Consider the following 22562-nt stretch of genomic DNA (forward strand, 5'->3'; position numbering starts at 1 on the left):
ATTTCAGACCTACCATTTATTAGCTCAAACATCAAAAGACATGAATGCTTTAAAAGTATCAACATCAGCTTTTCTCTAACAGCATGGTGGGAGTTTCTAAAAATAACGGAGTCTTCATTAATCCCATGCAAACGTACACCTATCTGGAATAACCCTGACATATTACAAAACAATAATATGATTAATTTCCCAGAATGGAGTTGTAAAGGAATTAAATACTTAGAACATATATTAGAGGGAACAGAATTTATTCCATTTGACAGACTAGTTGAACAATATGGGATCAACAAGACAAGGTTTTTAGAATATCAACAAATTAAATCCATAGTAAAAAAGAAATTTAACCTCAGTCAAGTTGAATTACAAACACCACTAAGTGCGGCACATTTTCTTACTCTTAAATCCCCCAAATTATTATCTAAAATATACAGAACACTTTCTAAATTAGATGAATCAATATCCCTTCCTACTGCAAAGTGGGAAGCAGATTTATCAGTCAACCTAGACCAAAACTTCTGGTCTCAGATTTGCTTAAAAACTTTTAAATTAATTAAAAATCCCAGTCTGCAATTAATACAATACAAAATACTTCATAGAGTGCACTATACAGGTCATCGGATGTTTAAGATGGGCTTTACATCTTCCAACAACTGCTCACACTGTCAAGGCAATACACCAGACAATTACATCCACGCTCTTTGGTTCTGTCCACCAGTGCAAAAGTTTTGGCGCGAGATATGTGAAGACTTATCAAAATGTCTGAAATGTAACATTCCAACCTCCCCCTTAGTGTGTTTACTGGGCAGCTTAGATAATGTCACTTCAGAAAAGAATATAGCCCATATGATCTTCACTGCCCTATGCATAGCCAAGAAAACAGTCCTCATGAACTGGAAAAATAAAAATAATCTTAATTCTAACCAATATAGAAATTATCTATTAGATTACATTAGTCTTGACACAGCCTCTGCCACCACATCAGATCAATTGCTCTGGGCCCCTTTTATCAGCTCCATCACCTAGTGGGGGTGGGGGGTCATAGTTTGGTCCCGCCTTCACTGTTGTGATTGGTGAGGGGGTAGGGACAGGCTTAGGGCGTCGGGGGGTTCCCCGGAGGCATCTTCCTTGGGGGGCTCAACCCGGGGTAGCGGTCACGTCCGATTGGGGGCTCTGTTGGCTCTCAGGTGACTGTTTCCTCGCGGCTGCGTGCAGCGGGGCTAGGGGAGGGTCTGTGCTGACGGACGTGGGTTACTGACCTGGCAACCTGGCTGCCCCTGGGTGGGTCCGGGATGGGCGTGAGGTTCTGGGGGTGCTCCGTCTCTGGGCGGGGGCCCGGGCCGGGCCTCGGGGGCTCGGGTCCTGGTTGGTGTGTTGCCGGGGTTGTGGGCGGGTGGGTGCATGGGGGCCCGGCCCTGGAGCAGGGTGCCGCCGGTGCATCGAGCCGCCTGGGGGGCTCTTCAACTGGTGGGGGGGATGGTCACATCTGGCAGGAGCTTTCTTCTCTCAGGAACTCTCTGCAGGAGGGGGAGATACAGGAGAGGTGGAGGAAGATCTCAGCCTGGGCGTTTACCGTCTTATGTAGTCTGGAAGATGTGTGGTTGGTGGGGTGGGTGCAGTTTTCTCTGTGGTGGGGCTGGGTGGACTGTCCAGGGCTCTGTGGAGCCGGGGGGCGCTACTGCACTGGGCCCCGGTCTGATGGGCCTGGGCCCCCCTTCCCTGGCGGGTCGCGGAGGGTGGGAGTGCCTACTGGGGTCAGCGGGGGAGCTGGCCCCAGGGAGGGGTTACCTGCCCCTCCCTTCCTTCCCTCCCCATCTCCAGCTGCCTCCCTCTTCCCGCTCCTCCACAACCACCCACACATGCAGGGCCTTGGAGTGGGGGTATGTCACCAGGGTGCAGAGGAGGCTACCCCCCCCCCCCTGTCCCCTTCTGGCTGCCTCTGCCTCAATTTTATCCCACAACTTAGACATTCACATTATTCACACTCTCATTACACATACATATAGGATCTTGGGGGTGGGCACAATCACGGAGTCCAAATCACCATCAGGGTGTATACCTCACCCCTGACGTCGTTGCCCACCTCTCAATTTTAAATACACTTAGTCATTGAGGGCTAGCAGGAGGGACCATGCGCTTACCTGCTGCTCCTTGGCAGGTAGCTCCATGCCCTCCTGGGTTTTAATTGCACCTTAGAACACATATGCATCAACACTACAATGAGCGGGTGGAGGGAGGTTTGGAGTCTTCTCCCACCCCCATTCTCTGCGGCCTGCTGGAGCGGGGGGGCTAGTAGGAGGAGTTGGCCGTCCGACTGCGGTCTGGGGTGTGGGGCCTCCCTGCTGCTGCGGAGTCGGGGTGGTCTGCCTCTCCCCACCGCAGGGAAAAGGGTAACACCACCTGGGTCTGGGTGCAATTCCCCCCTCCAGGGGCAAGGGTACCTAGACCCGGTTTGTAGAGTACGCTTGGGGAGTGTGATTGTGTGTACAGCGTCTCTTTATGTCTGTCTCCACGTTGGTTGAGTGTGGAGTAAGTGCATATGAGAGCATGAGGGTGGGAATGGATGTTTGTGTCTGTGTGTGCCTGTATGTCTGTGTCTATATGTCAGGTTGGGTATCAGACGCCACCTCTCTGGGGACACCTCAGGCCCTCCAAGGTTTGGAGGCCTATCTCCACCCACCACCACTTCCCCTGCCGGTGGCGGACTCCCTCAGGTGTCGGTGTGTTGGTGGTTCTTTGTGTCTGGGGGTGGGCGTCCGGGTACACACCGGCTCACTCCTTGGCGGCCGCTTGTCGGGGCCTGGGGCCTGGGGCTCGCTCGGGCCCCTTTGGAGGTGGGGTGCCCCCGGCCTCTCGGCCTAGGGCTCGGTCACTCAGGCGCAGCTGGGGGCCGGCGGAGCTCACGGGCGCGTCACTGCAACCCCCCCTGGCTTCTGCTCCGCGGCTGCTGAGTGAGCCCTCATCTGGGACTCTCCTCAGCTCTTACTGGAACAGTGGCGCGGCTGCCCCTCTGTTGGTCTTCCATGGTCTCTTGTGTTCTGGGGGCCTCTGGATGTCTGGAGTTTTGATCTCCTCCATACCCGCTTCACACCCTGGAGGATGGGGCTGTGGCCCCCCCACACTCCCTAGCAGATCATTACATGGAGAAACCTTTGGAATGCAAGCATGCTGATCCACACAGGTATGCACACATGGGTATTCACAGACGCGGACTAAAGCTTTCTTGGCTGCTGCCTCAAAGCACACTGTGCGCTGTCTATCTTGCGTGCTGCACAATATCGTTTATTACTTAGTAAATACTGATATCTATGACTAGCTAGTTTATTGTGATGGTGCTTTGTTTTCTCTATTATTATGTTGCTCTTTGTTGTTTGCTGTCTCCTCTGTTTGTTTGTTTGTTTGTTTGTTTGTTTTTTCTCCATACAGGTGACCCAGGAGTTTTTTTTTTTTTTTTTTTGTCTCTCTTCCCCCCCCTTCTCACCGTCTCTTCTCCCCTTGGGTTTTCTTTCTTTCTCTCCCCCTCTCTCTCTCATTCATTCCCCCTGTCCTATTTATTAAAAAAAAAAAAAAAAAAAAAAAAAAAAAAAAATGACAAAGGATGAACTGAAGCTCTGCCATCACGTAATGTCGCATACTGCTGTTTCTGATGTCATTTAAAAAAAGAAAAAAAAAAAAAAAAAAAAAAAAACCCTTTCACAATAAAGCTCAAGATCCTGTTGAGACTTTTCAAAATAAACTGAATCACGTGAAAGAGCAGATTATTTACAGATGAGAAGTAAAAAATCTAAAAAATAAACCTTAGACCCAAACGTTAGAACAGGCTTTTCCCCGCAGCACGCCGTGTAATAAATACTCACAAAGGAAACGGCGCCGTTACAACTTATGTCTAAAATGTATCGTTTCATGCATCGGTTAAAACACTCGCCTCCAGCTACACGACGCGCAGCTGGAAACACTTCATGCAAGTCGAGCTGCCCGAGATTCACAGACTTTACAGAAAATGGGTCACGGTTGTCTGGACGTCGTATAAATGTCCAGTATTGGTCACGGACCCGTTATAGACATGATGCGAGTCTATCCCACGTCCAGTGTTTGGTGGATGCAGTGTGCACGGCGCTGAGAGAGAGGCGAGGGCGGGCACGTGACTGAGAGCGTGCCCGATCACGACGTGTGCAGCCAGGGAGGCCTTTGCTCATCCTGCTGGTGCGCCGTGCACGGCTGCGACCTGAAGGCACGAGTGGCGTGCGGCCTGGACCCAGCACCTGCTCACAGCCCGGTGAGTTTTTTAGTTGAGTGCTGGTGTCTGACATGAAGGGAAGGCCTCAGGTTTCGGCCACTTCCTGCTCCCAGCTGGAGCCTTTCCTGCGTCGTCCTCTCCTGCAGCGTCATAATGAGATCATCTCCTTTTCAAATCTCTTTTTATGTAAATTTGAAAGCCCCCGCCGGCCTGCTGAGTAAACAAGAAAACGGTTGATATCAGTGCTAATAGTGTGTCAGCTCATCAGTGGGAAGACAAAGCGAGTGATTGTTGCTGATGGAGTGATTAAGGGGCGAGGGCACCGCCATTAAAACCCAATCAGCCTCCTCATCAGCAGCTGTGCGTTATTGTCACTTCAAACAGATTTTCCTCTTCTTCTTTCTCTGGGAAACGAGCGGCGCTCCGAGGAAACGCTCCTCTGTGAACGCCGCTGCTGTTTTAGCCTCTTTCAGCGCCTTGTTTTGGTTATCCTGCACGTTTAATCGCATTCTTATCAACCTGCGGCTGGAACGAGAGCTCATTTTGGCTCCACTGAGACAGGGTTTATTCCCCCCGGGGAGCTGGTGTTAATATAACCTGCCCTGCTGTGATTTTAATGCAGTCTGGAGTTTATGTGGGTCATTTTCACCCCCCTTCAGTCATAATTACAGCTGAAATGACCTCCTGTGCTTTTCCAGTGCCTTCTCCTTCCCTAATTTAAACACTAGATTTGAAAGAACTTCTGCCTGTCCTTCTTTTTGAATCAGGTCACCACGAGCACCTCCATGCCATCCTATCTGAGAGCCTGCATGAGAGAAAGAGTTCAGTCTTTTATTAGAGCCAGACTCACTCCCACCGCTGCTCTGTTTGGACACTAAATGACATTTTAGCCTTTAATTATTTACATTTCCCTGAATCCTGCCTTTAAATATGTGCTGAACTACCTGCTGGATGCACGGACAGGTTTGTTCTGAGGAAATCTCAGAGCTTCTTGTGGAGCTGAATTCCCTCTGAAATGACCCACTTGTGACTGTGGAGGACGGCTGCAGTTCACGTCACGCCGTGTTTGCCCTCCAGCTCTGCAGCGCCTCCCTGAGGCAGTAGGAAGTATGACACACGATCCGTCTGAGCGCCTCATCGTTCCTAACATACGGTCCGCTACAAAAGACTGTTGAAGTCGGCTCATTTCTTCTAGTTGTTGGGTTGTGATTTGTCTTAAACCCACGTTTTACTTTAAAAAGCCAGGAAACCGTGCAGGGATGTTTTCACAGCAAATGGTTCTCCAAGAGCTTTTGGATTATGTAAGAACATCAAATACAGGTAAAATATTAAAGCTGAGTTATAAACCGCTTTAATGTTGCTTCTGTGTTTGGTGTGACGATGCTGAGTATCCATCCACACGGTCCGATTCAGCTGCATGACAGGAAACACCTCCTGTGGGACCCACCACAGCGGCGCTTAATTAAAACAGTCCAGTTTGTACAGCTGCTGTACAGGAGTAAACGATCTACTGGGACCAGAGCAGGTACGTTTATTCCTGCTGTGGACTGTGGGACGGCCTCGCTGCTGCAGGGTACGGCACTTCTGTTTTGTCACTTAACTCTGAGAGATAAACAAACAAACATCCTGATCGTGTGCTATCTCCCACCGAGGGAGGAATGAGCCAACATACAGAAGGATGGAGGCGATCGGCACACCGCCGCCTGCCTCGCCGCTGCCTGAGCTGTGTTTAGTCAGCTGTCGGGCTTCAGTTTGGACACTGACAGAAGCCAGTGAGCAGATTTCCTTCAAAACTCGTGTCTTTAAAGCAGGACACACATGTTATTCATGAGTCTACAGCCGGGCAGTGTTTGTGTGTTACGTGCTGGATGTGTAACATGCAAACAGGTGCGACTGCAGCAGTTTCTGTCCTCTCTGACAGACGCAGAGTAAGTTTGAGAGTGCTGGCTCAGACAGCTGAGATGGTGACGTCAGCTGTGACATTTTCTGCTCGTCGCTCTGTCACTGAAATCTTCAGGGATGGAAGAGTGAAGCTTTAAGACGATAACACGACAAAACAGCTGCAAAGACACAGAATCAGAGCAGAGACACAGAAACTACAAAAACAGATACAAACACAGCGAGACACCGAGTGCCCGCAAAGAGACGCCAACCGAGCTCAAAGCGCAAAACAGACACGACAGAATAGAAATCATTACAGGCTCGGACATGTACACTGCACTGGAGCTCAGTTTAACATTTATTAGTGTGGAAATCCTGCTCCTCACATACAAGGTCTTAAATAATCAGGCCCCATCTTATCTTAATGACCTTGTAGTACCATATCACCCTATTAGAGCACTTCGCTCTCGCTCTGCAGGCCTACTTGTTGTTCCTAGAGTATTTAAAAGTAGAATGGGAGGCAGAGCCTTCAGTTTTCAGGCCCCTCTTCTGTGGAACCAGCTTCCAGTTTGGATTCAGGAGACAGACACTATCTCTACTTTCAAGATTAGGCTTCAAACTTTCCTTTTTGCTAAAGCATATAGTTAGGGCTGGACCAGGTGACCCTGAATCCTCCCTTAGTTATGCTGCAATAGACGTAGGCTGCCGGGGATTCCCATGATGCACTGGGTGTTTATACACTCACCTGTTTAAAGTTTGCATTATTAGGGGCGTGGCCTCTTTGACTGACAGGTGGATGCAGTCGCTAACTGTGTGTTAACTAATCAGCTTATTCCCTGAACTGGACCGTTTGCGTCATTTCCAAATCAGCTATGTGACCATGAACACGGCTGCTGTAAGGTCCGGTCTGTCAGCTATCGTCCAGTGTTGCTGATAAAGTGATAAAACTCTGGTTTTTACTGACCTGTCCAACTTCAATCAAAGGAGTGAAATAATGTAAAGTGAGTGTAACCTCTTTGCTCCAAAAAGTCGTACACCCGCTTTACAAACGCTCCCGTGTCGTGTTGGCGTCGTTCTGCTGCGCAGGAAGGACGACCTGGGGCCCATTTTTCTGCTGACTCTGCAGAACGGCGAGGACAAATTTCTTAAAAACCACAAACACACAAAGGAGGGAAAATCACATGATCACAGAGGAAGATTCATTTTAACAGCGTTGACACTAAAGACCAAAGAGGGGCTGTTTATGTGTGCAGGGCTGTGATGAAGCCTGCTGTAAGACTCGCTCAGACCTGGTTTCTGGTCTCTGTCGTCCCACTTTGTGTTTTTATTTTTAGCCGTCTGGAAATCCAGATGAAATGTCGCTCGGTGTCCGCACAGACACACACCCCTCCTCTTCCTCCCCTCTCTTCTCTCTCCACACTCGCTCTTATTCTTCCCCTCGTCCCACTTTCGTCTTCGCTTCATCTCTGAATGTCTGGCTTTCTGTTCAGGTTCGCGTCTTTCTGCCGAACGTTGAAGAGGAGGTGGGATGGCGTCACGGAAGAGTCTGAAGAACGATTTTCTCTCTTTGTCTCGGCAGAGCTGAGATGTGGAGAAAGACGATGCTTCTTGTTCTTCAGATGCAGATTAGATCAGACTTTGAGGGATTGTGTGTTTCCTGAGATAGATGACAGGACCTTTGTGCACTTCACATCTAGAATCACAGCACGTGTTTCCCGGCTTTCTTTCCACTTCTCAGTTTTCTGATCGTTTGGCTGAAAATAAAAATGCAAACTTAAACAGAAGCTGTGTGAGCTTTAGATGCAAACCACTTTCCTTTGCATTTCAATTTGAAGCTCTCGTCATCCGCTGAGACTTCATGTTAATGTTTGGCTGATCTCTCTCAGGTCCATCTCTGCACCTCTGAACTGCTTTCAATGCAGATTAATCAGAAATAAATGAGATTTTAGAGATTTTGAACGTGGCTGTTGTTTCAGAACGTGCTGATCTGCTGGATTTTCCCACATAACCATCTCTGGGGTTTACAGGAAGTGATCAGAAGCTGTGTGATGATGTCATGCCAATATGACCAAATTCTGTGAGGAATGTTTTCAGCGCCTCGCTGAATCTTTGTCACGAAGATTTAAAGCAGCTCTGAAGACAAAAGGGTGTACCTAATGATGTGGCTATGAGTGCATACAGACAGGACTGAATGCACAATTAGGCACAAAAGGGAACAATTTGAAGTTCTCATTATCCGCAGACAGAACAGGAACACAGACAATATAATAACCGCAGGTGTCGCCCCCTGCAGGCACTAAAAATACTGCAGGTTTAAGCGGTTTGAGCCCTTTTGTTTGGTTCAGAAACTTCATCTTTTATAAGACGATGACACAGAGGTAGGAAATCAGTGGGAGGAGTCAGACAGGAAGACACAAGGAAGAGGAACTGTCAAAGTAAAACAGGAAATGGAAACCAAGAAGACGGACACGAGAAGCCAACTAGAAACTAAAATCAGGATATGGAAAAAAATCAAACCTCTTCCATGATCGCCACAATAAAGTGCCCTGTGGGGATCTATTGTAGTTGAATATGATGATATTAGTGATATGATGATAGTGTACCGCATGTTATCACGGCTCCAGCAGCAATAAAGACTCCGTAGATTATCCGATGGTCGCGATGAGATTTAAATTAAATTTGTATGTAAATAACAAAGTGTGCACGGCGTCCTTCAGCCTGGTGTTCTTTGTCTTTGTTACAGATCTAATTTAAAACAATGGCAGCTGTGTTTTTGTCAGATTGTAATTTTAACTACGAATCTTCACACCTCCCTTTCACACAACCCCCACAATCCTCTCATCACGCTCAGACGTATATATGAATGTGCATTAAGACCACATTTTATTTTTATAGTGCTTTTTTGCTGCTGCTTCATTAGAGAAGCTGTGAACAGGAGACGAAAGACGTGAGAAAAGTATATGAACACGGCTCAACATTAAAGTAATTCGCCAGTTTTCCTGTAATAGACCCGCCTGTTTCAAAGCTCCGAACGCTCGTTGTAGTGCGACAGGGAAGAAAGGTTCACTTGGATCTATTTACAGACACATTTACAGAAAGATGCATTTCAGAGGCTTCGAGTGTTTTTGTGCTGCTGCAAAGAAGATTTCTCTGAGGAGGAGTGACAAACCTCTCCATCTTATCTAAACACAAATGCAGTGCATGTGGTTCCTGGGATCATATAAGTGCAAGCTGTGTGTGTGGACATCAGGTTTAAAGCATTTAGATCAGGGTTGTCAAACACGAGGTCTGTGTAGCCCGTCTGGTCCGTTTGAGGCAGATTCACTCGGGCCGTCGGTCAAAGTGAAAAACGGCTCAAAGAAATTGACAGGTGTGTTTGTTTTGGTGACTTCGTTAGCAGGTGCGGGTCGTACCTGCAGCCGTGGGGAGGCCCACCATGACATCACCGCCACACTCTCTCACTGAGATGCTTAAAGTGATAGTTGAACAGGTGATCTGAGACTCACCTGGAGGACCAGAGGAAAAGGTTTTGCTCCTGATGCTTTCTTTAACAAGCACGAGGCGTTCAGTCTGTTATTTGTGGTCAATTTCTTCCTTTGTGGTTTTCTTCTCCCTTTACTGCCCCCTACAGTTCAGACTCTTGGGGCAGGCTGACGATGTTAGCGAGTGCCACAAGAAGTTTGATTTAATGTTTTGGTGGAAATAAAATAAGTTAATGGTGCTGACACACTGAGGCGTGTCACAGGCTGGGTCTCAGTACATTTTGTATTCGTCTCATTTTAGATTTGTGATTAGTTCATGTGTCGTTCCTGTTTAGCTTTTAGTTGAGGTTAAAGGCAGTCATTATTTATTGTTTCCTTGGTTTCTGTGTTTGGGTTCTTGTGTCGTTTATCGCGTGTTAGGTCTACTAAGCTTGTGTTGTCATGTCTAGTTTCAGTGTTTCCTGTTTTATTTTGAAGGATTCTCGTGTATTTCACTTCCCCTGTGCTGTCACTGGGCTCATGTCAGTCAGCTGTTCGTGTGTTCCTCTGTTTTCAGTGTGTCATTGTCAGATCGTCTGCTTTGTTTTCAGGCCAAGAGTTCGTGTCAAGTTTTCTCACGTCAGGTCCTGTTGTTTTTATTTAATTCAGCTCCCGGTTTAGTTTATTGTTAGTTTTGCCTTTTGTTTGCAGTTATTTGGCTCGTTTGTGGTTATCCAAGTCACGTTTTGTTTCATCTGCATTTGGGTCCATCTTTCCCTCTGCACACAGTCAGCCCCCTGATTGTGACAGGCTGTCAGGTGTACCTGAGGATAATGACCTGGATGTGATGTTTGGGCTCATCGTCCCGCTGCAGGATCTCTGCTCTGAGGCTCTGTTACAGGTGAGCTGCTCAGGCTGCTGCAGCCTGTCTGTCGACTAACACAGCGCCTGGGTCAATCAGGGTCTCCGCCATCATCATCGTCGTCGTCGGATGTGAAGCAGAATTTGCTCATCGTCTCTCCTGTGAGTCTGACCTGCTCTGTGTGTGATCCTCAGCAGACGAGTCAGCGCCGACGTGATGAACATGTGGAAACAACAGAAACATGAGTTTGTCTCCTGGAAACCCAAAGAAGCGAAATGCTGCTTTCATAGTTGGTGCTGAAGTCTCTGCCTTTGACTTTTGGCTCGATTTGGTCGATTTTCTCCAGAAGCTTTTGTGTGTTTGCAGCTTCACATTAATGAGAAGAAAAAGTGTAACCGTGGCGTTTCTGCTGAAGCAGCTCTCTGATTGGCTCAACAGATTTACTTCAGTTTTGTCTTCACCTGGACGACCGAGTCATTTGTTAGATGTGTTTTTTGTGAGGATCTACAGGTGTGTTTATTAATATTCGTGTAACTGATCTGAGCTCTGCCTCAGTTTTGACCTCAGATCAGTGGGAAAAATGTTATTTTCACTTTAACTTTGAGCAGCTGAAAGAGGAACGACAGGTAGATGGAACAGGTCTGCTCAGCTTCAGTGCTCACGTACTTTCTGTTTTCCTGTCTTCTTTTCTAATCTGCTCCTGACTTTATTTTTGAGGCTGAACACATTAAAGATACCATCAACCCTTTTAAGCACATAACTAGTTTTAAATCCCGGTAGAATTGCAACCACATACAGTGGGGCAAAAAAGTATTTAGTCAGCCACCGATTGTGCAAGTTCCCCCACTTAAAATGATGACAGAGGTCAGTAATTTGCACCAGAGGTACACTTCAACTGTGAGAGACAGAATGTGAAAAAAAAAATCCATGAATCCACATGGTAGGATTTGTAAAGAATTTATTGGTAAATCAGGGTGGAAAATAAGTATTTGGTCACCTCAAACAAGGAAAATCTCTGGCTCTCACAGACCTGTAACGTCTTCTGTAAGAAGCTTTTCTGTCCCCCACTCGTTACCTGTATGAATGGCACCTGTTTGAACTCATCATCTGTATAAAAGACACCTGTCCACAGCCTCAAACAGTCAGACTCCAAACTCCGCCATGGCCAAGACCAAAGAGCTTTCGAAGGACACCAGGAAAAGTATTGTAGACCTGCACCAGACTGGGAAGAGTGAATCTACAATAGGCAAGCAGCTTGGTGTGAAAAAATCAACTGTGGGAGCAATCATCAGAAAATGGAAGACATACAAGACCACTGATAATCTCCCTCCATCTGGGGCTCCACGCAAGATCTCATCCCGTGGGGTCAAAATGATCATGAGAACGGTGAGCAAAGATCCCAGAACCACACGGGGGGACCTGGTGAATGACCTGCAGAGAGCTGGGACCAAAGTAACAAAGGTCACCATCAGTAACACACTACAACGGCAGGGAATCAAATCCCGCAGTGCCAGACGTGTTCCGCTGCTGAAGCCAGTGCATGTCCAGGCCCGTCTGAAGTTTGCCAGAGAGCACATGGATGATACAGCAGAGGATTGGGAGAATGTCATGTGGTCAGATGAAACCAAAGTAGAACTTTTTGGTATAAACTCAACTCGTCGTGTTTGGAGGAAGAAGAATACTGAGTTGCATCCCAAGAACACCATACCTACTGTGAAGCATGGGGGTGGAAACATCATGCTATGGGGCTGTTTTTCTGCCAAGGGGACAGGACGACTGATCCGTGTTAAGGACAGAATGAATGGGGCCATGTATCGTGAGATTTTGAGCCAAAACCTCCTTCCATCAGTGAGAACTTTGAAGATGAAGCGAGGCTGGGTCTTCCAACATGACAATGATCCAAAACACACCGCCCGGGCAACAAAGGAGTGGCTCCGTAAGAAGCATTTGAAAGTCCTGGAGTGGCCTAGCCAGTCTCCAGACCTCAACCCCATAGAAAATCTGTGGCGGGAGTTGAAAGTCCGTGTTGCTCGGCGACAGCCCCAAAACATCACTGCTCTCGAGAAGATCTGCATGGAGGAATGGGCCAAAATACCAGCTACTGTGTGTGCAAACCTGGTAAAGACCTATAGTAAACGTTTGACCTCTGTTATTGCCAACAAAGGTTATGTTACAAAGTATTGAGTTGTATTTTTGTTATTGACCAAATACTTATTTTCCACCCTGATTTACCAATAAATTCTTTACAAATCCTACCATGTGGATTCATGGATTTTTTTTTCACATTCTGTCTCTCACAGTTGAAGTGTACCTCTGGTGCAAATTACTGACCTCTGTCATCATTTTAAGTGGGGGAACTTGCACAATCGGTGGCTGACTAAATACTTTTTTGCCCCACTGTAAGCTAGCGCAATAATTAAAAGCACTGACAACAACAAAAACATTATAATCCAGAAACGCACTTTGCTGATCTGATCAGCTGTTCATAGCACTTCCTACGTTGGAATAACGATTGGCCCCAACCAATCACAGCAGATGGCCCCGCCCCTCCCTGAGCCTGGTTCTGCTGGAGGTTTCTTCCTGTTAAAAGAGAGTTTTTCCTTCCCACTGTCGCCAAAGTGCTCATAGGGGGTCATATGATTGTTGGGTTTTTCTCTGTATCTATGAAGCGCCTTGAGGCGATTTTTGTTGTGATTTGGCGCTATATAAATAAAATTGAATTGAATTGAATAAACATCAGTGCAGACTCGCACACGTCCGCCATTACCTGCTAAAAGTGGAAGTGACGTCACTCAAAAATGAAACTATGAAGACACTCAAAATAAATTTCCTGTGGTTGGAAATTATTTTGTGCAACTTTTTTGCATTTACAGTTTTGAGGAATAACAATAATAATAACAACAACGACAACAATAACAATAATAATACAATAATAACAACAACAACAACAATAGCAATGATGATAATAATAATAATAACAACGATGATAATAATAATAATAATAATAACAACAATAACAACAACAATAATGATGATGATAATAATGATGATGATGATGATGGATTGCATTTATAGAGCTTTTCGAGACCCTCAAAGCGCTGTACAGTTCCACTATTCATTCACTCTCACATTCACACGCTGGTGGAGGCAGCTACCTCTGACATTTCTGTAACTACAAATATGTGTAAAATAAAAGAACAAACCAAAAACGATTTTAATTTTTATTGCAGTTTATGTAGTTACTCTGGACTTAATGCAAACATATGATTCAAATCTGGGCTGTAACGGTTGTATTGATGTACAGCAACTTGAAATGTTTGAAAAAATGGCAGCATGTAAGAATATAAAGAGAAGGTTAAAGTTCAGATTTGAAAAATGATTTCCTGTGCGTGCACATCAGTGACAGTGACGGCGTGCTGGACTTTGCTCGAGCTTCGGTTTTCCGCACTCTTCACACGTGGTTGTGGTTCAGGAAGCGAGCGCAGAGCGCTTCCATCCCCGCGCTTTGCAGCAACACCATCCCAGCAGAAGCCAGCGTATCCATGATGGTGATTGTGACTCATGAATGATGTCACACAGTATTTCTGCTTTGATTGGTGCTTTCTAAGAAAACAAACATTTTGGGGCCTGACGACACCCCAGGCTCTGGAACTGCACCTCAGCTCCGTGGACTCTTTTAAAAAGCAGCTAAACTCGTTCAACACTCGGTGTTTATATTTTTAGCCTTGTTGTTGTTGTGAATCACTTTGTGAGTTTTATCTGTTATATTAATAACATTTTACTGGAACGGACGCGGCCTCGCAGGCATGGCACAGGAGTGGCATCCATCTGATCAGGGATTTGTTCTTTGGCATATTTGCATCCTTTGAATAACTACCAGGGAAATTTACTTACACACACACACACACACACACACACACACACAAACACACACAGTGTAGATAATAAGGACATCATTTCCCAGATTTATGGATTCATTTGTGAGATGTTGCCTCATCAGCAGACCCTTTCAGATGGATGCTGACACTAGCTGTGCATCGCCTCCATTACACTAAAGTGAACTCATGAATCAGCTTCAATCCTCCTGTTGTGCTCACGCTCAGTGCTCAGTGCATTCTGGCTTTTAGTCGGATCCTCTGACTGCCGTCATTACTGTGAGAGCTTCAAATGCTACCTGCTCAATAATTATCTATAACGCCGTTTCTCTCGCTCTTCATCTTATTTCTGTAAACTGGAACGTCCTGAGTCCCCCTCAGGTGGCCCAGGGATGTGACATTTGAGGTTTGGGAAATTAAATATGAACTAAAAGGAACCAATGATGAGTTTAATGATGATGATGATGATGTGTGTGTTTCTTTTTGTTGAGTTTTATATCCTCATCATATGTCATTCATATTCACACACAGACCGTATCTGGACAGAACGGTAATATGTGGTAATCTGAGTATTACTGTATAATATGACTACACTTAATAAAGAAAAAAAGGAAGTCTCTCAGGAAGTGCCCGCCCCTCAGCTTCCAGATGAGCTTCATGGATGAGATGATGTGTGAGAGGAGAGCAGTTTGAAGCTTTGAACATCCTTCGCGTTCTGTCCCGTGTTGTTCTGTTTCCGTCTGCTGACGCAGACGCCATGGCGTGAGAAGAATGTGGACCCAAATGCAGCCACAGAGACGAGGGTGGATGATAACGAAAAGTTAGCCTTTATTTCTGGCAAAACACTGCAAACAGGAGGAAGTGAGAGAACTAACAAAAGCCCAGACTGGGGAAAACTAAGCATAACACATAACCTGAGGACGAAGACCAGAAGCAAGGACTGAGAAACCAGGAAATGCAGAGGCAGCACGGAGGAAGATGGAGGAACGGAGGGAACACAGCTGTGAACAATAAGACATGACGAGACCGGGAGGAAGCAAAACCGAATACACTGACACGGGACGCAGACTGTCAAAGTAAAACAGGAAACACATGAACACAGAGGCAACGACGACTAGACGTAACACAAGGGACACAAAGGAGGCGCAATAACAAAACCTGAAGAGCAAAAAACACTAAACAATGGCTAAAGGACATGAACCCAGTAAATCACAGAATGCAGATAAATGCAGCACAAACCACCGAGTCTCCAGACACCAGGGTCACGTTTGCATGTTTCAGGTTCTGCAGTGAGGACGGGTTCTTGTGGTCTGTGCTTATTCAGTCTCTTGGTGTTGTGGGACGCCTCCTCGACCCGGATGTTCTCCCAGTGTTGCTCGGTCTCAGCTCTGGGAGGGGGGCGGGGTCTGTTCTGGTCCCGTTGTTCCAGGTTTCAGCTTGGAGTCCAGCCCGGTCCAGTCCAGAACTCGGTCCTTCAGGGTTGCTGTCGCAGCTTTGGTGGCTCGCTTGGCAGCGTCCAAAGCCTTGCTCATGGGCACGTGTGGAAAATTAAACATTTATTAGCTTCCATGTATTAGACAGTGCTGCAGGTGCAGGTATGAAACGCTTGTCTTCAGTTTTTCTCCCTGAAACAAATTCAGATTTCATCTCTCACAGTTCAGACTCTTTGCAGTGAAACGTGCAGCAGCTGAATTTATGATCAGAGCGGGACCTTCAGCTTCGTGCTGACATCTTCTCTTTATCATAAACTGCTCATTTGTTTTACAGAGGAAACAAAAAAGCCTTGACGGATGCTTGAACGCTTCTGTTTCTGACTAATGAGAGACGCCGAGACTGCAGATCTTCAGGACCTTTTGTTTTCACATCAAACTGCTGAGCGAACCTGTGGGATGATTTCCTGCTTTCAGATGTTTCGGAGCCAGCGGAGCTCTTACACTCGTTCTCAGACACTCGCAGGACGTCGGGTTTCCTCTCACGCTCCACGCTGGATTTCTTTTCAGCTGATTCACCATCTGTCCCTTATAACGAGGAGACGAGGATGACTCTGACTGTTGGACGAGGACTTCGACTGCACGCAGCTTCTCAGCAGCTCGCTGCTAATTTAAGACTTCATCACTTCCTGACCACAATCGCTTTCCTGCTCTGACTTATGGATCAGATCTCACACTGTGGTCCTTAGAGCTGCACGTTTTACACCAGGGGGAGTGTGGACTCACACAGTCAGTCACACACTGACTGTGTGAGTCAGTAGGAGAAAAAATGACGTATATTGTACTCGTACACTGATTACTGTGGACGTACATCTCCCCACAAATTGATGTGTGCTGATAAAAACAGACTGAGTCCATTGAAAATACATAGAAGTGATGAGAGTTTGTGGAAGCCGCCATCTTGCCCTTCACATCATATGTACTCTTAGATTTAAAGATCACAAGTAGCTCTTTTAAACGGTGACCATTTAACATTTGTACGTGTACAGTTTCACCATGTCGTTCTCCTCCTTCACCTCCCCTCAGCTGTGTGGCAGGAAGGATGTAGGACCCAAACCCAGGACTCATACACAGAGAGGAAACTCAAAACAGCTTCATCGCTGGAAAAACTCGAGCGATGAATACAACAAACTGAACTGGGAACTAGAAAACAAACCAGGAACAGAACATTGGGAAATTACTGGGAACACAAAGGAAACACTCAGCCATGATGGTGTGCGATGGTTAACGACGTGACAACAGACAGAGGAAAACACAAACACGCTTAAATACACGAGGGAAACACAGCTGGGACTAATCTGACACAACGAGACGAGGAGGACCTAAAACTGAATATACTCACACAGAACTATCAAAATAAAACAGGAAACCAGAGGCTGACACTGAAATTGACAGAACATAAGGAACAGAGGGAGCACAGAGACAAGACTAACAAACTACGACATGGAGACACGACTGAGCGTGGGACACGGAACAAACATGAAGACAGAACCAAACCTACATTAGAGACACGACACACTAAACATGGAACAAAACCTACAAACTAGAAATTAGTGATGTGTCCTGTGTGTCGAAGCTTCGAATCGCGCGTCGGGTAATCGCGGGGGCGTTTTTCTGAAGCGCGTATCGAGGCTTGCGTTGATTACGTATGCAGTGACGTTCGAGGCCTCGCGGGCAGTCCGTACCACGTGACTGATTCGGGAACTGGTTCACCGGTTCGCGCCAGATTTTAAATAAAATGGGCAGCAAAACACAGCTGATTCCCCATCACATCGTGTTGTGGAATTGGATTACGTACATAGCTACTGGAGTACTGGACACAAATTTCTTTATCCAAACTTGTATAAACTTGCTGTGGTTTTTCTTGCAACCCCTGCTTCATCTGTGCCCTGTGAGAGGATATTTTCAAAAGCAGGAGAAATCCTCTCAAAAAAGAGGAACCGTCTTAAGCCCAGCACTGTGGAAAAGCTGCTATTTTTGAATAAAAAGAAATGAAAACTTTACCCTAGTGTCATGAGCACTGTTATAAAGTCACAAGCACATTCACATCACAACTCCCTCCCTTTTTGTTTCCATGTACATTCCTGTGTTAAGCTGCCAATTTATTATACACAAACATTAATTAAATTAATATAATATAAAATTAGTATAATATTAAATATAACTAATATTTAGAGTTCAGTTATTGGTGTCATGAACAATAGTAATTCCTTTATTCATTCAACTTGAAGTGCCACACACTAGTTTGTGTCATCATTGAGATGTACATAAGCATGATTACGCAGTTACACAATCATCCCAAAAACTGTGTACTGATAGTTTCCACTTTCTCTTTTGTATCAGACATACTGAGACAATATTCGGGATAAATAACCATGAAAAACAATTTATTTATTCAGTTTAGCGGTTTACTCATCACATCATTATAATCATTGAGCCCGTTTCACTTGAATTGTCCACTTGATGGCGCAGTAGAGCAAATGAATCATCACAATGCTTCGAACCATGAGTCGACCAGTTGGATGGGAAGCTTCAGTTCATCATGAGGCTTCATCTCACCATCACTACTAGAAATCACAAAGCACTGAAGAACTCAGAGCCAGAAAATACAAAAAGCTAAACCACCAGAAAAGCACAAAATCACAGAATCCAAACATCAACACTGGGTCACCTGACTCAGGACCATCATCACCTAAAGCCTCGTCTCCTGAACTGAAGTCAGGCCTCTAAAATGCTCCTCCCCCTTTTGTGAGTGTGGACGCTTCGTCTCTTTGCCCTTTAAATGCTTTGCTTCTTTTATTGATTTTCATGCTGATTTTTTTCCCTTTTTTCCATGTGAGCTTACCTGCGAGAGCTTCTGGACACTTATAGATCATTAGGACTAAAGCGTTCTTAACAGAAACAGCAACATTTTTATAGTTACCTTCTCCTCAGCGCTCCGTGTGTCTGTGGCCTACACACAGCTGAAGCCTGATTACAGCGTCTGGGCACCAAACAGCCTCAATAGCCTGGAAAGGTGCTAACCGCTAGGCTAACTAGCAACAAGATGTCTTCCCTCTCCACAGATGACTACCACAGCCTCCTGCAGAAGATTGCAGTACTGGAGACTGGCCTTCACTTCCTACGAGACAGAGAAGCTTTTCTAGCAGCTACATCATAACATCAGCACTTACTGACGGAAAAGTTCAGGATGTTTTCACAGGTCAGACAGAAGTGAGCTTCACTTTATCCTCTTTTAGATAAAAACATTAAAAAGAAAACAAAAACCAACCCTCATTTGAGTTTACATTTATTTAACCAAAAAAAGTTTTCATTGATGTAATTTACACAGAAAAATAATTAAGTAATAAAATAATGTTAAAGTTTAAAACAAAGATTGAGAAAAAGAAGAAATTCTGAGACTGTGCCAACAAAGCCTGCCCTTCAAAATCATCACTAGATGCAGTGATGTGGGACTGCACCGGGTGAAATGCTCCCTGTTAGCCCAGGTTAGTCCCTCTGACTCCCCCAACGTGTGAAAACTATGACCTTCAACTTGATTTAGAAAGCAGACAACGTCTCCGACTGCAAACTCAGGCTGACGGGCTGGATGCTGCGCCACGATGACTCCAGAGTTCAGGCTGTTTTTGCTAAAATTTCTCCCAGAGACGCCGCGGGCGATAAAGAGGGACTCAACATTTAGAGTCTGAACCTGAACATGCTTCTGATCTGTGGCTCTTTCGCTGTGAAGACGCGCTTACCTTTGATGGTTGCTGGAGTCCTTCAGACTTCTACACGATGCTGCTTCTGCTGCACCTGCAAGTGTTCTAAAAAACCGATGTAATGCAGTCATGATTCCTCATGACTCTGGAAAATTAATAATCACACATATTTGTGCACGACAGGAATGAAAGAATGAAAAGTCGCACCTTGGATTAGCTTTCATACCGCTCATGTTCATGTAGTATTTACAGTTGACGTGCAGGTGCAAGCCATCGAGCAATAACTCACGTTATTTCGTCCTTTGGTGTCCTGCAGGTGGATCGGACGGAGGTGATCCGCAGCTGCGTCAACCCTACCTACTCAAAGGTTTTCACGCTGGACTTTTATTTTGAAGAGGTGCAGCGTCTGCGCTTCGAGCTGTACGACATCAACAGCAGCCACAACGGCCTGAAGGAGGCGATCTTCCTGGGATCGGTGGAGTGCACGCTGGGACAGGTGAGTCACAGTTCCTTCTTTATTATTTATGGTCTTTATTTAACTTCAAGCCTCCAGTCAGACGATCTTACTTCCATTTAAGAAACTTCTCTGAAACAGTTGAATGAAAACTGAAGTTTCTATTTTTCCACACACCTGACAAATACCTGAGAGCCAATGAAAACAAGTAAACAGGAATAAATGAGCCTGAGTGTCACGAAACTGAAGAGCGAGACTGAGATCTGCCAGAAGACGCCTGCCGTGTGTGTGTGTGTGCTTTCACAGGTAAACATTAGGAAGCTGTCAGTCATCAGCCTCACTCCAGCTGAAGGTCTGAACGGCTCTTTTTGTTCCCAGTGAAGTTTGTAACGCCGACAGACTTCCAAAGCTTCTGCTAATAGATCAGCACTTCAGAAAAACATCGGTAAACAGAAGCCTGAGCTTCTCTTCGGGCTTCTTTTCTTTTCTCGATGAAAAGCTAATTGTTTGCCGTGTTTTTGTCAGCCAGCAGCTTTTCAGAGACTCAATTACAGCCTGCGTGCAGCAGACACAATAAAGTGGGAATAAAACACATTTGTGTGTGTGTGTCGCTCACTGAAGAATGACCGGTTCATGCACGCTCTCACAACATTTATAAAAATCTGACTTGATAAAAATCATTATTTGTCTGCCTGAGACACAAAATGAGTTTTCAGCCTCTCCACATGACACACGTGAGTGTTTGCTAACCGAGCAGCAGCTGACGAGGCTGAGAATCATAATCCTGTTTTTTTTCAGAACGTTTTCACTACAAACTACACCTGAAAATCTGAACTTCTAATTTCATGTTTGAACTTAATCTGCAGTTCCTCTTGTGTCCACTAGAGGCACCAAAAGTGTCTCCCATGTAAAAAAGCTCAATATTACAGCAGTTTTTTTTAAGTGCACATTTGGGGGTTTGGTGCCAATAATCTTCACTGATAGATGGATGGAAAAAGAAAAAATAGCTCAAAGAAAAAGACAAAACACTGAATGTGTAACAGCTCGTCACATGGATGCCTGTAAAAGCCCAGTGCCTGATGGGTAAGCATCATCTGTCAGTGTTCAGAGTTAAGCCCATTCCAGATATACAACATTCCCTCTGTACATCGGTTGCTAGAGGAAATTCCAGGCTCTGGTTGCCTAGGTCAGCGGTCCCCAACCCCCGGGCCCCGGCCTGGTACCGGTCCGTGAGTTGTTTGGTACCAGGCCGCGAGAGTTGAGGCTCAGGTGTGAAATGTCTGGTTTTCAGGGTTTTTATCGGTTTCCAGCGTTATTTTGTTATCGTCTTTATCGTTAACTCGGTTTTCCTGGGTCTTTTCATGTGTGTTATGAATAAATCTTCTATTTTTTGGTACCAGTTTTATTTTGTTGTATTTATCCGCGACACCTTAAAGGCCGGTCCGTGAAAATATTGTCGGGCATGAACTGGTCTGTGGCGCAAAAAAGGTTGGGGACCGCTGGCCTAGGTAACCCTCATGTGTCAATCACAGCAGTATCCTTCCCTCTAATTGGCTGTCACTTCAGTTGTTTGCATCCAAGTTGAGAACCTGGAGATTTACATTGCCAGCAGTTATTTCACTGGTTGTTGCCTGAAGGTTGAAGGAACGTATTTTTACCCAAACAAGGATCTAGTACCTGGAATGAGGATCGTCAACAGACGGACGTCTATGTTCAAGCCATAGATGGATGAAGTCAGTGCAGCGTCACCCACTTGTGAGCTGAAATCTTATGTGGTGAGCGGCTGTGAGGAAGCAGGTTACATATGCAGGATAATTCACCTGAAATGAGTGACTGAGCCCCGAAACTCATCAGGAAGGTGTTGACTGATCTGGTCTAGACCAGTGTTTCCCAACCACTGAAATGATCCAGTGTGCCGTGGAAGATTGTCTGGTTCCACCTGATTAGGTGAAACGCCGACCCTGAAGGCTCTAGCATGAGTAATGGTCAGAAGAAAGCAAAAAAGGTACACTGGGGACAAACCGAGCGCTTTCCACTACACCTGTTTCGCTGGGAAAAGTATCAATATGCTTTTTGTGACATTTTTTGTTTGGTGGTGTGCCGTGCGATTTTTCTAATGGGAAATATGTGCCGTGGCTCCAAAAGGGTGGGAAACACTGGTCTAGGCAAGAACGTTTTCCCGTTGTCTTCCATAGACCGGGGAGTCTTTGTTCAACCACAGGTTTCGCCCCCTGGTGGCCTTGAAGCAGAATGCTTCCACTCATTTGTCTGTGGTTCAGAGTGTCTTCCAGTGTTGCCGACTTAGCAACTTTGTCGCTATATTTAGCGAGTTTTCAGACCCTTTGAGCGACATTTTTTCTAAAAAGCGACTAGCAACAGATCTGGCAACTTTTTCTGGTGTTATTGGAGGCTTATTGACAGGTGGTGGACTTAGCTCGCTTGTTCACTTTGCAGCTCACAAAATCCTGCCGTCATTTCTGTTTGCTCGACTCTGTGGAGTCTGTGTCGGCGTCTGAGCTGTTGAACTTTGTGATTAGTCTAACCTGGCACGAGCTACTGTTTGAGACTGCTGAGGGACGGCTTGTGGGAGTGAGCTCAGGTGTC

General features: G+C 45.8%; 1 protein-coding gene across 1 annotated transcript in view; it reads left to right on the forward strand.

Moving 5' to 3' along the window:
* The window catches only part of cpne4a (copine IVa), a 129845-nt gene that overhangs the window by 26712 nt on the left and 80571 nt on the right, over window positions 1-22562 (forward strand). The window contains exon 3 of the mRNA XM_085292851.1: window positions 19821-20000. Coding sequence (XP_085148977.1) covers window positions 19821-20000 — 180 coding nt within the window. The remainder of the gene's footprint in view (window positions 1-19820; window positions 20001-22562) is intronic.

Source organism: Mchenga conophoros, linkage group LG11, assembly GCF_057382185.1.
Source record: "Mchenga conophoros isolate Kocher_MC1m ecotype Shallow Benthic linkage group LG11, M_conophoros_male_GT1.1, whole genome shotgun sequence".
NCBI classification, from domain to species: domain Eukaryota; kingdom Metazoa; phylum Chordata; class Actinopteri; order Cichliformes; family Cichlidae; genus Mchenga; species Mchenga conophoros.